Raw genomic sequence first — 18,521 nt, 5'->3', positions numbered from 1 at the left:
AATACAAACATCTCCTAAGTAGAAAATTATTGAAGTGTATTGTATGTAAACACTGTATATTAATGAAGACAGACTGGAGAAGTTCTTAATAAACTTCACACAATTTCAGAGTAGTCATGTGTATTTTTAGTAGGCTGATTAATCTCATATAATTATCTTTATGCAGTCACTGTCTGTAATAGAAAACAGCTGATGTTAGGAAGAGAAGCAGAATAAAAACAACACATTCTGTTTAAAATACAGACAGGTGGGTGTGTGGGTTTTTGTTTGTTGTTTGTTTTTTTTTCCTAGTCCAACACACTGATCTGAATCAAGTTCAGAAATCTTTGTAAAATGTGATCCCAGAAGGTGGCAGTAAGCTGGAATGATAAGTACATTTATTAATTTATTAATCCCACCAAAACTCTTTGGTAGAAGGCAGGTCGCTGGGATTGGTATATGTAGCTTTTCTTTGTAAGGTGCTGAAATGATGCATTACAGCTTGTAAACTCACAATCTTAGTGTGCATAGGAGTAGCTGAACTTTGTCAAAGTAGAATGTTCTGCCTCACCTCAGTGACCACGGGAGAAAAATCCCTGTGAGTGTCACTGTCATACAGCAGTCAGTTCATCAAGAGTTCTGCTTAAGCAGGGTCATGGTTTGCATTTCTCTTAGTTGAGTAAACTTGTCCATGATCTCCATGGCAAGCCACTGTTTAAACAGAGTTTTGGTATTGGTAGACAGCTTTGGTTGGAGATGCCTTTCTTTGTTTTTTTTAATGGTACAGGATGTTGAAAGAGTTGTAGGTATGACTATATAGGTACAGATCTAGTCATCAAGGTTTAAACAGCCTTACTGATGAAAAATACCTTTTTATGGCTGGAATGCTGTGCAGTGACAAGGAGTTGCACTAAAATGTGTAGCTGTACAGTTAACCTACAAACACAGGCTGTATTCCTCTAAGTCACTGTTTGGGAAGGGGGGGGAATGGCATGTATGAATTTAAGTAATTTATTTGTATGTATGGCTACAGTACTTAGGTGCTCAAATGACCAATTTGCAGGTATGTGGCTGAATAAGATGAAAATGTGATCACTGACAATTAACCTGTTTAGATGATTTGACATTCCAGTAAATAGGCTGATTAAGATGATAAATCTGAAATGATGGAATTCTAAAAACTGAAACCAGTTAATTATTATGAAAAACATTTGTCATTCAAGTTCTCCCCCATTACAACCTTGTCAAGTTCAAAGATTGTAATGGAAAATACATGTAACTTCAATTCATGTGGTCTAGAAGTTAGAAAAACCATCTTTGGATATAGTCATGAGGTATTTAACTCTTTTTTTCATTCCACTCATTTCATTTCATTCCTACTAGTTTATCTAGTTTTTCAAGCCCAGTACTTTTTAAATGTCTTTTGGCTAGTTGCATAGCTTTAAGAGTTGAATGTGTGTCTGTGCTTTGTGGGGTGGTATTTTGTGGGGTTGGTTGTTTGTTTAGGGTTTTAATTTGCATTATTCCATGGATAGATACCTCCATTCCTTTTAGTGGAAGAAAGCATTGTTTTATTTGCCTGGAAGACACATGCTTGGACTGTCCAACATCTGCACTGCCTGATGAATCCCTTTAGAAAGGGATAAATCCTTTTCCCATCAATGCTAATTGTTAAAAATGTGACTCCTCTGAATATCTCATGTTCTTCTCTGTCTCTGGGTCCTGTGTCAGTTAACATGGGAGAATGCATCTAGTCCCTTATCTGTAATCACCCTGGAGTCCTAGAGGCTGAGTTACTTAACTCCTAGAATAATACAGCAGACAGATGGTCTCCTTTTTTACTAATTTTTGTAGGTAGTTTTTTCTGGGGTTTGTATATGATTTTAGACTGTGTGATTTTGTCCATACACAGTTGTGTCTGCTAATTTTCTTCAGATAATATTGAATTTAAATGCTGCTTTTCAGTCTGTTTTTAGCCTCTCCAGACATAATGCTGTTTGTACTCATTGTCTGGCCCTTCAAGCCATCCATGAAAATACTGAATACTGGACCCAAAACGACTCAAATAACCCATATGTCATTGGCCTTGCTGATGTCACAGTGAGCCACTGATAGCTGCATAACTAGAGAGAAGACAGAAGTTGTCATACAGAAGTTTCAACTAAATCATGGTAATTCAGATTCTGAATTGGGCCTTCCCTTGACCTTGTCACAGATGATATCAAACCCCTCTAAGCAGTGCCTCTCATGACAGGCAGCAGCAGATACTTGAATGCTTTCAAGTGCTCACTGCAGTACAGAAATCCACTTATGTTGCTCTGAGAAGTGCTGTGGGTGATGCCTTCCTTCCTGGGCTTGGGTTTTCAATTCTTCTTTGGACAGTCTTCCATGGCTGGCAAGCTGTCCAGTCCCTTCCCCTGTGGAAAAAGAAATGCAGTTGTTGGAATGTGTATTTCTTCTTCAGAAGATATTATGGCTTCTTCTGTACTTGGACATGGTAGTTAAGACTGAGTATGTCTGCTAGACATGCTACTATTAGGCAGAAAGTTATTCCGCTTGTCCAGCTGGTTTTGAGAGGGAAATGTTACCAAGCAGAGTAAAATTACTGTTTTGCTCAGATTATGTATTTTATGACTCTCAGAATTTATTTTTCTGAATATTGCTGCAAATACACATTTTCAAGAAAAGAAGTGTAGAGTGAATCCATGACTTTTCATTCAGTAAGCTTGCTGGAATGGCAGGTATGCAGCTTAAAAGAAATCCAGTGGAATATGAAATTACCCGAAGTTTAATAAGCATTTGAATGCTCAGACAAAGCTTAATGTATTTAGTCTTCTAATTCCTTGATCCACATCATATCATTCACAACAAGCATGCCCATTCCACTAAATTGGGAGGAGCTGTTGACTTCCTCAAGGATAGAGAGGCCCTGCAGAGAGACCTGCAAAAACCACAGAGATGGGCAATCACCAACTGTGTGGAGTTTAACAAAGGAAAGCGCTGGATTCTGCACCTGGGATGGGGCAGCCCTGGATGGACAGACAGGCTGGGGAATGAGAGGCTGGACAGCAGTGCCACAGAAAGGGACCTGGTGGTCCTGGTTGATGACAAGTTCAAACTGAGCCAGCAGTGCCCTGGCAGCCAGGAGGGCCATCCCTGTCCTGGGGGCATCAGGGACAGCATGGCCAGCCGGGCAAGGGAAGGGATTGTCCTGCTCTGCTCTGCACTGGGGCAGTTTTGGGTGCCACAATACAAGACATTAAAGTATTAGAGAGAGTCCAAGGGAGGGCCATGAGGATGGTGAAGGGCCCTGAGGGGAAGCCGTGTGAGGAGTGACTGAGGTCACTTGGTCTGTCCATCCTGGAGGAGACTGGGGGCAGACCTCACTGCAGTTGCAGCTTCCTTGGGAAGGGAAGGGGAGGGGCAGGCACTGATCTCTGATCTGTGGTGACAGGGACAGAACTGGAGGGAATGGCCTGAAGTTGTGTCAGGGGATTTAGGTTGGATATTAGGAAAATGTTCTTTCCCCAGGGGTGTTGGGCACTGGAACAGGCTCCCCAGGGAAGTGGTGACAGCACCAAGAGTGACAGAGTTTACGAAGTATTTGGACAATGCTCTCAGGCATGTGTTGTGACTCTGGGGGCTGGTCCTGTGCAGGGCCAGGAGCTGGACTTTGGTGATGCTTGTGGGTCCCTTCCAATTCTGTATATTGTGTAATTCTAAGCATCAACAATCAGTAGCAGTACAAAATACGAGTTAAAAGGAACAAGTCTGAATAAGAGAACAAGGCTTACCTTAGTCACTCAGAGCTTAATGTGATGGAATATATCCTTCTAGGCTGTTTTTCTTGAAGGTGTAAATTTAGAAAAGACTGAGCAAGTACAGCCAGAGAGCTCCCTGTCCCAAGCAAAGCCATGTATCTGTGCAGTATGTTACATTTAGAGTATTTAATGTCTTCTCATCTTCAAATAATAATTAAGCTTTTAGGCTCACAGCTGCTGAAACTATGCTACTAAATGTGTGGATCATCTTGGTCATTAAATTGTTACAGTTATCATTAAAGTTCAAGACATAAAAAATACATTACTTGCATTCTCTTAGCTTAATATTTAACTGATGAGCTCCTTTGACAATTGCTCTCAAATTGTTAGAGTGAAACAGAGAGCCTCTCTTAAGAGATGAATACCATTCTCAATGTAACTACCGTACAATATCCAGAGTCCCTAGTGTAAAGTGCCTTGGAAAATGGGACACCTCTGATGGGCCTTGTTGGGAAGTGGTTGTGACAAGCAACCTAAATTCTCAGAAATGAGAAAAAGGGAAAGGGAAGTTATAATTTGATTTATAATATAATTTTTGGGTTGAAATACTTTTTGACGTATAAATGGACAAATCACTACAACATTGAGTAAAATAAAACAGCTCACATGTAGGACATGTTGTTTGGTTGTTTAACTAAGGGACAAGATAAAGTGTTGGAAGTGCACAATAGATTTGTTGAGGAATTTTTTTTCTTATTTTAGAAGGTATTTTCTGGCCAGTTTTGTCTTGAAGTTGTGTGATGCTAAATTTATGGTGTACTATCAAATATAGGAAGCTAGATGAATGGCAGAAACGTAATTTACTAAATCTTAATTGTGTATAAAATATTGTATAAAATTTTGAAGCTTTTTGCAACAGAAACATATTCAACTCTGGTATGCACTGTTATTTCCTCTTTATCTTGTTCTACTTTTCTGATTGCATAATTGAGTTACAGAATTGTCACAGGTCTGTCAGTGTTTCTTCCTGTGTTTTGCAGTATTTCAGTAAGCACAAATATGTTAGTCCCACAGAGAGCTGTGGGACTGCTGTTGTTTTTCAGTAAAACTCCTGGTTGTAATGGTGATTCAGTACCTGCCTTGTCTTAATCTAACAAATGTTGCACTTTAACCAGCATTCCACATTTTTAAAATTTGTTCTTTCTAGTTTCCAAGGATGTGTTTCCTACTGGGAGTTCATTTGTTGTGGAAGTGTGGTTTTCATTTTGTATTTGACATAAAATTTTCATAAATTTTATTGTGAATGATGATGTTAGTATCTTCAGAGATCACGCTGAGAGAATTTACTTTTTATTTCAGTGTATAAAAGAATTATGTTTGCTGCTGCTTAACCAGTCCCTCCTGCTGCCATCCCTGAAACTGCTGGTAGAAAGCAAAGACCAAGACCTTCATGCTGTGGCACTGGAGCAGATAACAGCTGTTGCTAAGGTATGAACAGTTGAATGAACCACCTTTCAGAGGCTGAGGTAGTAAGTTAGCTCTTTTATCTTGGTGTAGTAAGCAGAGACTGCTGAGACACTTACCATTGTTAAGGTTTTGCACAGCTATTGTGTCCATAGTGAGCAATAACACAGGGCTGGTAAGAGCTTCTCTACATACTTGAGGTGATTAAATCTCATAGCACTTCCTTTAAATGCTTGGTATGCTGTTTTATGTCGGTGTGGTGGAACTGAAACTATTCAGATTCAGGAAGTAGACTGTTACCTCTGTGTTCATATTCCCTCACTTTGGGGTTTTTCAAGTGATAATAGTATGTCAGATGACTCAGCTTGTTTCTGACAAATGTGGCATCTGTTTATATACACTTGGAGAGCTGTTATGTCACTGGTTTTGATGTGATGGTATGTTTGGGGACTTTCCTGCCATTCTAAACAGACTTGATGCCAAAGTTTCTGGAGAAGAAATCTAAATACTGCCTTTTTCTTTGGACAAGAACTGGAGGTGATTAATGCATATTTGTCAGTTGCTGTAACATAACATAACTGTCTTTTCTCTGTGTATTTGCTTTTCAGCAAATAAGAAGAAACGCCTAAAAAGATGAAATTTAGTCTCCTAACCACAAAATTTCTGAGTTTTTTACAAAACAATTGTATAAATATTAACCACCAAAACAATAATACATTGATTGTTTTCTTTTACCACATGCAATTTTAGATTTTATTTCTACAAAAAAAGGCTTTTTGGTAACTTTTAAACAAGATGATCTCATTGAAAAGCAAGCACAAATCTGATAATTTAATAAATGCATGTCCTTTCTTATCTCTGTGTCTTTGTTAGCCTTTTAAAATTGACTTCTTTGACTAATTCTGAAGCTTGTCGGCAGGAATAAGTGTCCAAATACTTCTTGTTAAACTATTTTTAAATGATAATGCTGTGCAGTAGCACTTGCTGAATGGCTTCTAATTGTATTGCTCTTGAAACTGGCCATTTCTTTCTAGTGTGCTCCAGCTCCACTCTAGGCTGATTACATTATATTGGAGTTTTAGGGCCAGGAGATAATAAGTTGGCTTATTAGCTTCTTGCTAGTATAAAGCACTTTGTATACCTGAGCATGCCCAAAATAATTTTGGGGTTTTTTGGCTTTCTTCTACAGGAGGCAGCTTGATAAGTTGTTTCTAGTTTTTCCTTCTAAATCCAGTATTAATTGGAGCATATAGTTCTGTAAGAGTGCTGAATAACCTAAAATTTTTGAAGCAGTTAGCTTTGGTCTAATGTTTTACTTTAAGTCAATGAAGATTTAACTGTTGACTTTATTACATCAGGCATAGAGCTTAGCCAGTACCTGGAATGTGACAATGTTAGAAAAGCAGCTAGTGCAGAAGAGTGCTGTGCTAAATGTAAAAGCTGTTCCTATATTGTATAAAAAGTACCTCTTACTCCTTGTTTTATATGCATCCCTTGTGATTACATTATTTCTTGTTGTACTGAAAGAGCATATTTTACTTAGCTATGCCAATGTTGTTTATTCAGTATCATTTTCTGGGCATACTTTTTGCTTTTTAAAAAACAGTATTCAGACAGTTAATGCTTTTTGTCAAATTCTAAATTAATTTTTCATAGGAAGGCCATTTCTGCTTACATTAAACAGGAAACAGACAAATAACATCTGGCAGAGGGGAATCATGGCTATTGATTCCCCGATCCAGTGCTAACACAACTCACAAACATGGCTGGGAGAAAAATACAGCACTTGCTTGCTGATAGGATGTATTAGTTCGCCATTTGTTGTCTGTTGCTGACAGCTTTATGGATGTTTACAGTTAAGGATGATGCTGAAGTGCTGATACTAGAAATTGTGCAGCTTTTGCCTGTAATAAACCAACCAAGTTTTTGCGTAAGCTTTTTTGAAATTGCAGACCCCTCTTTTTATTGTGTACCTTTAAATGAACTGCCACTTGTCTTCTCTGAGTAACAAAAATAACTGTTCTTCCTCTATGTTGTATACTGTGTGAGTAGTTTAAAAAAACAGTTTACCTAAATAACCTTATTACTACCAATAGAACCCTTAAAAGTCAGATTGTTTATGAGAGGGATTTCAGTGTTGTCTGTGCACTGTGCACTTTCAGGGATGAAAACTGATTTTTAAACATCTGAGAGAGGAAGTTAATCCTTAGGTAGGTTACACTATAATACATAATACAGTACCTATAATACATTATAGGTTCTGTTGGAACCTATAATGTTGAAACAGCTAACAAGTGGGGGTTAATATAAGCAATGCAAATACTTGCTCAATCAATACTTTAATAGGAAGTGGAACAAGAAAAATGCTGTAGCCTGAAAAAAGATTAAGTTTTATTTGCGTGTTATAATTTCAGTGATGAAGTACTGAATCTACCTTCATAACATGTCTTACTGAAAAATTTAATAGGAAATATCACACATTTTGTGTGGAGTAATGGAATTTCTAGTGTTCTCCAGTGTAAACCATTTATGGCTATTCACTTAATGGGGCTTAATCTTTAAAAAAATAGTTAAATTATAAGCTTAATCTTTAAAAAAATAGTTAAATTATGATAACATATCTTTCTCCAGTTTATTTTTCCAGGATTTTTTATGCCACTGGTTTCTTTTCCCCTTATTTGTTCTATAGATCTATACTCCAGGAAGGAATAAAAAGAAAAGCATTTTCATCTTGAATAGTATTGGAGAAGGGAATACTCTGGGAAAAAGCTGTTTCAGATTTTTACTGCTGTTAGGTCATCAGCAGCCCTTCCCTTTCATGACTTGTGGATTTTCTGATGCAGAAGTTAAGGGTGAAATTTTTTGCCTGTTGGTAATGCCAGAGCCTCTGGATGCCTGCAAAAACAGTGCTGATGGGGAATTGGATCATCCAGTTCATAACCCTGCGTGGGCAGGGACACCTTCCACTAGACCAGGCTGCTCAAAGCTATCCTGGCCTTCCACTCCCAGGGTTAGGGCATCTACAACTTTTCTGGGCAACCTCTTCCACCCTCACAGTGAAGAATTTTTTCCTAGTATCCTAGTATCCATTTAAAGTCAGAGGATTGGTTTAGATTGGGTATTTCTTCTTGTCCTATCACTCCATGCTCTTGTGAAACATCGCTCTCCAGCTCTATTGTACTGAAGGGCTGTTGTGTGGTCTCCCCAGAGCCTTTGCTTCTCCAGGCTGAAAAGCCCAACTCTGTCAGCTAGTCTTCACAGGAGAGGTGCTCCTAAGATTGTCTTCATCATCTTCTCTGAACCCCTTCCAAGGAGTCCATGTCTTGTGCTGGAGGCCCCACACTTGGATGCTGTACTTCCAAGTGTTCTCATAAGAGCAGAGGTACCACTTGAATGCCTACACTTCAGTGCTTGAAAGCAGATATTAGCCACTATCCAAGTAGGAAAGCCCAGGGAAAAAAGTCAGTTCTCCTTAATGGAATTATCCTTATTAGATCTTTTACTTGTAACCATGGACATTGTTTGTGGGCATCATGCTAAATCTACACTGACAAATTCTGCAGAAAGAGAGATGGATATGAAAAATGAAAGTTATTCCCATTTTAACCTTACAGATTTTACTGTAATGAAAAATTTATCACCCTTAGCATGGAGTTCTAGATAGGCATAATGATGTTTCTCTTACATATACACTCTGATTCTGTCATTATTGTGGGTCATAGCTTATTCACACAATATGGAAAGTGGTTGGGTGTTAATTTGTGCAGAAGATAACCTGCATCTCTGAGACCTCCTTAAACTGCAGTCAGCTGCATTCCATATCACTGGAACAGTGATTCTGGGATTAGCAGTAGTCTTAGTTTTATGGCCTAGTTAGGGCCTTGGGATAGCAAGGGCTGTGCATCTGCAGGCAGATCAGAAGTGATTCATTAGTAAGATCTTGACTGAGCTGTCTGCCCAGAAAAAAGAGCTTTTTAAAACTGAGATAGCAAGGAGGTTGTTTTCTACTTGCTGGGTTTTTCTGTCTTACAGACTCAAAAAGAATGATTTTGAAAATGAAAATGTCATGTGTTTAGAAGTCTGTATCTAATGTAGGCTAATACTTGGTATGTATGGCAAGCAAAAATAATTCTGGAGGTTGATTGCCATTAATATTTTTTAAAATGTTACATTTTGAGGATCAAAATGCCATCTGGAACAGCTTCCTGGCTCAAACAGATGGAAGAATTACAAGTCTAGTGAGGAGTAAGAATGGGGCAGATGTAAAGGCTCTTTCTCTGAAATAATACTTTCCAAGCTTTTGGTTATTTTCATCTGCATGTATCTACTAAGTAATTGCCAGTGGTTTTCTTTCTTGGTTTTGTGCAACTTCTCCCTAAACTTGGATGAGCTTTTACATCTTGAAGTGTCATTTGACAGAGGATTCAACAGTGTTGAATCCTTTTTTTTTTATTTTCTCATAATCTGATCCCACTGGGTTAATTTGATGTTTCATATTTTTTACTTTCTTAATAAGATCATGTTTTTAATTAATCCCTTTATAATTTTGGTGATGTTCCTATCTGCCCTATGCCCTTGAAGCTGTTTTTTTTTAAGATTGAAGAGTTATAGTTTTGCTGAGCAATTTCCTGTATAAAAAACTTACTATACTCTCAGTGGTGTGTTTCTTTAAAAATATATGCTTTCTGTGTTTGCTTTTTATATTGTTTTAGTAGTTTTTTTTTTAGTTTAATGCTTATTGTTTAAAATTGTTGTCTAGTTTAAAATTAATTTTGAATAAATGTAGTCTTAAGCTACATTTACATTGATTTAATTTTAAAAAATCTTACAGTTCTATTTAAACAGAGCTGTTCAGTGTATTAGGTGTCTCAATCAAGGTTTGTAAACATGTGTCAATTCATTAACAATTTCTGTAAGTTGTTATTTTTATTTAAACTAATGACTAGAAATGTCTCTATATGTGCAATTAATACCCCAAAAATTGGCATGATCTGGAGCTGCAAATCTGGTAAATAGTCAATTAAGCTTTCTTTGCTGCCTATTTTTAAATGCAGCTCTCATTAAACCTTGGTGTCTCTGTGTTCTTCCCACACCTGCCAGACTCTACATGACTTACCAAAGAACAGTGGAACAGACAGGGGCCTTCACTGCACAAAGTGCATTCACAGGGTCTGGTTGCCATCATGTGTCTCCATCCAGTTGCCTGGAGACAACTAAATTACAAAAGTTTCCTCTTCCTTACCAAGTTTTCAGACAGTTTGCAAGTCAGAAAATAGGAAATGTTAATCAGTTTAAACCTACTGATCTGTTTGGGCCTAAGGATGAGCTGTGGGGCACAACCCAAGAGCCTTTTGTGAGCTGTTTTGTTACATGTGAAACCACACTGATCATTCTTTGTGAGTGCAGACAGGTTTCTCTCCTTGTGGGTTGCATGGGTATCTTCATCCTTGTAGTATAGCTCAGATGTTTAATGGTTTATGCTAGGAACAGTCTTCTTTCAGATTTGTCTCTCTCAATTTTGTATGTTTCTAGTATATAAATTCACGCTAATCTATAGCACTTTTCCTTAACTGAATAGTAGCCTAAAAAAAATTAAATTAAACATTGCATCTGCTCTTAATCTCACTACTGTAATTCCTATTTGTATTTTATGTTCATAAAATCAAACAGTGAAGCCCTGTGTAAAGTCCCATTCAAGAATAGACCACACAGAGCTTCAAGATGGAAGAGAATATCCCTTCAGTCCCATTTCAGAAGAGATGGCAGCTGTGTGGATAATAGCTTAGTGTGCTGCAAGGTGTGCTGCAAGATGCCAACACTAGAAATTTTGGCATCAGAATTGTTTAGGTTAGAAAATACCTGTGAAGTCTCACCAAGTCCAGCTGCTAAGTCAGCACTGGAAACTCCTCTCTAAACCAAGTGTCAACCACTTCCCTGGGCAGCCTGTTCCAATGCTTGACAACTCTTTCCATAAATAAATGTTTTGCTAATATCCAATGTAAACCTCCCCTGGCATGTCCTGAGGATGCTTCCTCCTGTCCTATGACATGTTCATTAGGAGAACGGGCTGACCCCAATCTGACTGTCACTTCCTTTCAGGCAGTTGTAGAGAAGAATAATTCCCCTGAATTCAGGGGAAATTCAGATTTCCCCTGAGCCTTCTTTTCTCCAAGATAAGCACCCCCAGATCCGTCAGCAGCTCCTCATATGACTCAGTCTCCAGACCCTTCCCCAGGCCATTGCTCTTCTCTGGACATGCTCCAGCACCTCAGTGTCTTTCTTGCAAGTGTGAGGCCCAGAGCTGGATGCAGGATTTGAGGTGCAGCCTCAACAGTGCCGAGTGCAGGGGACCATCTCTGCCCTGGTCTTGCTGGCCACTCTATTGCTGATCCAGTCCAGGATGCCACTGGCCTTCATGGCCACCTGGGTACACTTTGGCTCATGTTCAGCTGTTTGTTGACCCATTTTATTTAATGATCAGCCTGTCTTCAGCAGGAAAACATTTCTGTTGTTAATTTTTGGCAGTTACTAAGTAATTGAAGGCTAAGATTGGATAGCCTAAAGGCTGGACATCCCTACAGTTCTTAGAACTGTTTTGTAGACTGGACCTTCTGTGCTAATTAGATTAAAAATGGCTTGATTACAACTGTAAAGTGCCACTGCCAATCACCCTTTGTGCAGTAGTCATATCCTGTGCAGCAGCTGAATTGCTCTTCAAGGGTGCTAAATAACTTATCACGGGGTGTTTATTACTTGCTGGTACCCTGGTACCAATCATGTACGTTGGCACATAATTTTTATGGAAAATTAAGCAGAAAGTAATCAGGCAATTTTCTTTTTCCTTTTAAACTAGGAGGTGGTTTTGTAAATGTATCATAATTTATATTTTAATTTATTTGTAACTGATAAGGTGCACTAATTGAAAACTATTGTCTAGCTCTGTGGGAGCTCAGCACATCACTCCTGATGTCCAGAGCTACCGAGAGAACCCTTGGGGGGCTCGGGAGTCTTGGAATGTTGCCAAAAGCACTTGGTGGCTTGATTTTGATCCATCTAGAGATGTGCCACCGATGTATGAAGAAATGGAACCTGCGAGAATCACTCGGGTGTAAATGGTGAAGGGAAGATATCATTATAGGGTAAATCACAAATTTTGGGGTTTTGGTACAGGGGGGTTGTAGAGACAAGATGGAGGAATCAGGGCGTGCCACCAGGCTCTTCTTTCTTCTTCCTGTCTTCCATCTTCTGCAGTGGTGCTGGCATTTGGGGATTGGTCTGGGGTGAGAGTGTAGTTAGTGACGAGGGTGATAGGTATTGGGGACAAAAGGTAAATATGATATACGTAGTTTTTGTTATAAAAGATGCGACCGCCTTGGGGGTGGGCAGAGTGCCTTTGGCTGCCGTGCTGGTCAGATCCTTCGGGCAGAGAAAGGACTTTATAGATAAGAAATAATAAACAATTCTGAAGACTGAAAAAACCTAGCGTCCAGACTCATCTTTTGAAGCCCAGCATGCAAGAACCATCCTGAGCGTGTGTGGGGGCAGAGACAGACAGCCGACCCCATATAGCTCTCCTCTGGTCCTGTTTTTATCACAGAATCACAGAATGGTTTGGGTTGGAAGGGACCTTAGAGATCATCTTGTTCCAGTCCCCCTTCCATGAACAGGGACACTTTCCACTAGACCAGGTAGCTCAAAGCCCCATCCAGCCTGACCTTGAAACACTCTCAGGAATGAGACACCTGTAGCTTCTCTGCACGATCTGTGCTAGTGCCTCGCCGCCCTCACAGTAAAGAATTTATTGCTAATACCTAATCCAAATGTGCCCTTTTACAGTTTCATCATTCCTCCTTGTCCAGTCACCCCCTGCCCTTGTAAAAAGTCCCTCTCCAGCTCTCTGGTAGCCCCTTTTAGGTACTGGAAGGTGCTATGAGGTGTCTCCAGGGCTTTAATGTTACCAGACTTAGCATCTTGCTCTGTCCTCATAGGAGCAGTGCTCCAGCCCTCTGATCATCCTGGTGGCCTCCTCTGCACTCTTTTCAAAATGTCCATGTCTTTACGTTGGGGATCTCAGAGCTGAATGCAGCACTCCAGGTTGGGAGGGCAAAGGGACAGAATCCCCTCCCATGCCCTACTGCCCACGCTGCTTGGGATGCAGCTTAGGATATGATTGATTGGCTTTCTGGGATGTGAGAGCACATGGATGGGTCACATTGGAATTCTTGTCCACCAGCATCCCCAAGTGCTTCTCCTCAGGGCTGCACTCGATCCATCCTCTGCTCAGCCTGTATTTGTGCTTGGGATTGCACCCACCCAGATGCAGGTCCATGCACTAGGACTTGTTGAATTTCATGAAGATTGCTCAGGGCCACCTCTCAAGCTTGTCAGGGTCCCTCTGGGCGGGGTCCCTTTTGGTTTATGTAGTTATTCAATTGTGCTTCATTAAGTGGTAAATTAACACAGTGCTGTATTTCAGAGAACCCAGGAAGGACATATCAAAATAAACTGAAATAGAATTTAAAGTATTATATAGTGTTATTTGTAAATCTAGACAGACAAGATTCTCAAGAGAGTATTATGTTCTCATATATCAAGTAACCACATTTTTTGTGGCATCCAGGATGTCTCTCAGAGGTAGCAGCTCTGTTTCACATCTTTCAATATGTTATATTCTTTTGAAAATCTCATCCTTGCTGTGGGTGCTGATTGAGTCTGTGAATATTGCCTGTCATATTAACATGTGAAATGTAATGTAATGTATTAATATTAAGTGACCAAAATCTAATATACTCTGCTCTGACCTTCCTCAGAGTGTCATTCTTGATATGGAGCTAAATAGTGTGATCTGTGCTGCACTGGGACTGAAAACCTGTGAAAAGCCTATAAAGCTGATGGTGTAATCCCAGGCTGTTAAGCATTCTTAATCCTTAACTTTGTGCAGGTCAGATATTTATATTAATGTGGTAGAGTGTTAAAGACATACCTTTACATATTCTGACATATGCAAAGCCTGTATCCCTGTAGGCCGTCTGTGGGGAATACTCCTCTCACTTTGAAGGTCACACTGTGCAGTCAGAACCATCGTGACAAGTTCTGGCTGATGGCTGTATCTGGTAATTAATTTTTAATTACTTTGAATTTCTCTTTCTTTGTAGGTTGATGATTCCACTTGTGATGCTGAAATACTCTCCTTGCTCCTCAATGCCAAGCTGGTGGTGAAGTGCATGTCCACTGCCTTCTGCCCACGCCTTATTGACCACCTCCTGGCTAACCAGGGGCAGGGGGGCTGGGATGTGGAGGAAATTGCACAGCAGCTTAAGGAAGCAGGGTTCAGTGCCGAGGCTGGCTCTCTCCTGATGGCTCATCGAGGGACCCATCCTGCACTCAGGACTTTCACTACTGCCCTCCAGGCTGTTCAGCACTGGATCTGATAATGTTGGATTTATGCATTTGTCTGCATTTTTGCTGGAGATCTTACACAAAAGGGAGAAATTGTTGCTCTAGTGAAGTAACAAAGTGAGTTATTTCCTACATTTTATAGAAAACACGCAGCACACAGTAAATTCCCATATACTTCTAATTGTTAAAAAAACTATTGGTGCCGACTGTATCATTCTGTTGTATGATTAGCAAAGCAATGAATCTGATCGTCCTTTCACAAGAATGTTAAATGCTTATACTCAGTTACATATAAATGAAACTTTAGTAAGGTGGCAGGCTATATACAATTTGTCTTAATTTCTGTAAGTAATTTCCTCTTGTCATAATGTAAAACTAATGTAAAAATATAAAGATATATATAGAGCAAAAAAGTCACAAGAGTGATTTTCGAGAATTTCAAAACCTTAAAATTCAGTATTGTGCAATGTTATCACAGCTTTTGTTTGCAATAAATAAAATATTTTGCATTTAATGTACTATCTCTTTCAGCCTTTTAGGCAGATAAATATTTTCTTTATTCAGCGCCTTTTCTGAAATTCCTGTCTCTCCTTAGTGATGTTTATTCATGAGGACATGCTAAAGTGTAAGAGATATTGTTCTCCACCATTTTGGAAGCCCCATCTTAAATCCTGAACATTTGTTGATACCATTGTGAATGTACTTTCAAAGTATTTAGTTACATTTTTCCTGAGTTATGAAAAATTGCATAAAAGTGTATATTTGCAGAATCACAGAATATGCTGCGTTGGAAGGGACCCACAAGCATCCTTGAGTCCAACTCCTGGCTCTGCATAGGACCATGGGTCTGAGAGCAGTGTCAAAATGCTCCTTGAGCTCCATCAGGTTGCTGCTGTGGCCACTTCCCTGGGGAGCCTGTTCCAGTGCCCAGCCACCCTCTGGGTGAAGAACCTTTTCCTAATATTTGACCTAAACCTCCTCTGACACAGCTTCAGGACATTCCCTCAGGTGCTGTCACTGTCACCACAGATCAGAGATCAGTGCCTGCCCCTCGTCCCCTCCCAAGGAAGCTGTAACTGCAGTGAGGTCTGCCCTCAGTCTCCTCCAAGCTGGACAGACCAAGTGATCTCAGTCACTTCTCACCCGGCTTCCCCTCAGGGCCCTTCAATATCTTTGTTGCCCTCCTTTGGACACCCTGCAGTAGTTTAAAGCCTTTCTTACCTTGTGGCACCCAGAGCTGCCCCCAGCACTGGAGGTGAGGCTGCCCCAGTGCAGAGCAGAGCAGGACAATCCCCTCCCTTGCCCGGCTGGCCATGCTGTCCCTGATGCCCCCAGGACAGGGATGGCCCTCCTGGCTGCCAGGGCACTGCTGGCTCAGTTTGAACTTGTCATCAACCAGGACCACCAGGTCCCTTTCTGTGGCACTGCTGTCCAGCCTCTCATTCCCCAGCCTGTCTGTCCATACAGGGTTGCCCTCTGCCAGGTGCAGAATCCATCCATTTCTCTTGCTGAACTTCAGATGGTTGCTGATTGCCCATCCCTCTTGATTTGTCAAAGTGTCTGCCTTCAAGGGAGCCAGCAGCTCGTCCCAGTTTTGTATCACCTGTGAACTTGCTCAGTATCCCTTCCAGGCCTTCATCCAGGTCATTTATGAAGATGTTGAAGAGCTCAGGGCTGAGGATGGAGCCCTCTGGAACCCCACTAGTGATAGGTGGCAAGTCTCTTGTCACCTCATTCACTGTCACCCTTTGTGACTGACTCGTGAGCCAGTTACCCATCCCATGATGTGTTTATTCAGCTGTGTGCTGGACATTTTGTCCAGAAGGATCCTGTAGAGATAATCTCCTTTAGGAGAAAGAGTATCAAAAACTTCCCTGAAATCCAAATAAATTACAATGCTCCTCCTTTCAAGGTGGGTTACTTTGTCATAAAAGGATATTGGGTTAGATAAGCAGGACTTTTTGCTCTCATGAAGCCATGCTGACTGTGGGCAGTGACTTTTAGGTGTTCTCAAATATCTCACAGAATAAGCTCCATAACTTTACGAGGCACTGATTCCAAATGCTTTTCTGTCTTATTAAGACGGAATAATTTTTTTTGTTGTGTTCAGAGGTTTTTTAACAAGGGCACTGTCTATTACACTGCATTACCTGAAGGGTTTGGTGGCTTCATGTTTACAGACACTCTTAAAATTAGTCTGTAATCTTTTGTCTAATCTTGTGTTCTAATTTTGATGTTGTAATGTACGGAACCATTGTTTATTATAAGATCCAGAGGACATAAAACATTGGAAGCAATCTCTGGGGTGATGTATTGGAACCTCCTGCTTACAGCAGGATGCCTATATGGCTGGAGTAGGTTGCTCCAGCCTGCATTCAGTTGGGTCTAGAAAACCTCCAAGGATGACTCTGTTGGCTGTTCCCATGTGGAAAAGTTTTTTGTTTGTCCTTTTGGGATCTGCTTTGTTTTACCAGCTTTTACTGACTGTGAAAATGGCTCAGATGTCAGCCTTACTTCCCCATTGCACAGGATTTGTAATGAGACTTTTAACAATGCTTTAATTCTTCAGATTGTTAACTTATCTTTTGTGTTTGCTAGTCCCAGCTGTCCTTCAGTGTTTTTTGAAGGTTATATCATCCATGCATTAGCATACATTCCAAATTCTAATTTCCATCATTCAGCTATATTGCCTTAATTCTGTTCTCTTATGTTGGCAGTCCCAAGAGCCCCAGACTAGTAAAGCAAGTATATTGGAGTTGCAGAGGAAAGAAAGGAAAAATTAAAAAAGGTAATGTAAGTGGTAATCAGTAGATGTACACAAACAACATGTACACCTCCAGCAAGAAAACCTTGAGTTATTCTGTAGAAGATATTTCAATACTTTACAGAGGAGCATTTTGATCTGGAGGTTTTGTTCTCTGGTTGGTAAATCCAGTGCTAGATTTTCTGACCATTCTTGTTCAGGATTATGAGGAGTTTGTGTTTAGTGTCACTCTAAAACTGAGTTGTATATAAACCTCTAATGAGTATTATTGATCTCCTATCCATTTTTCTTGTTTGCTGGCATTACAAATCCATGATCAATACTTTCCTTGCAGCCTGGATTATTCCTGATTATTCTGTATTCAGAACTTTCGCCCGTAAGAAAAAGTATTACTTTAGTATATATATATCTAAAATTATCAGCCTATATAGTGTATGTTTCAAAGAAAATTTAAGAAAAAAAAAGAGGCACATAACAAGAACCTGTATCCCAGTGTCAGCCTTTTAGTATCTTCTGTATTGTAGAATAATATTTAATACTCTGGGATTGAGTAGGATACTTTAGCAGGTGCTATTGAGTTGGGTTTGGATTTTGGTTTTTGTTTTCTTTAGTTCTTTTTAAAGGTTAAGAAACTCACTTTGGTAGTACTTTTAGCCAGGTTATTGTTATACTGAGCACTGAACAGTTTGGTTCTGTCAGTTTATTTGATTTGCAATTGGGATTTGTTCATAATACAGCATAAGCGAATTTTCTTTTTCTTTTTTTCCTCAAACAATTCCATGTTCTGGAGATATTTCGGCTCCCAAAAGCAAGTGAATAAAGAGTTGAGTTGTGTCTCCAATAGCAGTGCTTCCTAGGGCAATTAATCCTCCTTTGTCTGAAAGACACTGATAGCATTTGGATCTTTAAGGAGCTTTTAGCTGCTTGGGAGACAGAGCAAAGCAGCAAAATATATCACCTTGCTTTTGAATAATTAGAACCAGAGATTAGGGAAGAAAGATCATAACTCAGAATTTCTTTTTCTGCTGGAAATACTAAGTATAGCCAGTTTGACATTGCAATACAGGCAGAGTAGACACTTCTATTTATAAACAAATGTTGCAATTTGTTAACAAAATAAACAAAAGTGCAATTCAATGAGTAGGGTGGCTACA

At 39.8% G+C, this 18,521-nt stretch overlaps 1 protein-coding gene across 1 annotated transcript in view; it reads left to right on the top strand.

Annotated features, from left to right (window-relative positions):
* The window catches only part of NBAS (NBAS subunit of NRZ tethering complex), a 159,687-nt gene extending 144,565 nt beyond the window's left edge, over positions 1-15,122 (top strand). Inside the window, exons 51-52 of the mRNA XM_059842899.1 lie at positions 5,100-5,228; positions 14,360-15,122. Coding sequence (XP_059698882.1) covers positions 5,100-5,228; positions 14,360-14,635 — 405 coding nt within the window. The 3' untranslated portion in view covers positions 14,636-15,122. The remainder of the gene's footprint in view (positions 1-5,099; positions 5,229-14,359) is intronic.
* The last annotated feature ends 3,399 nt before the right edge of the window (positions 15,123-18,521 follow it).

This window comes from Haemorhous mexicanus, chromosome 3, assembly GCF_027477595.1.
Source record: "Haemorhous mexicanus isolate bHaeMex1 chromosome 3, bHaeMex1.pri, whole genome shotgun sequence".
Taxonomy (NCBI): domain Eukaryota; kingdom Metazoa; phylum Chordata; class Aves; order Passeriformes; family Fringillidae; genus Haemorhous; species Haemorhous mexicanus.
Note: the sequence above shows the minus strand (reverse complement) of the source record. Positions and strands in the feature narration are given on the sequence as shown.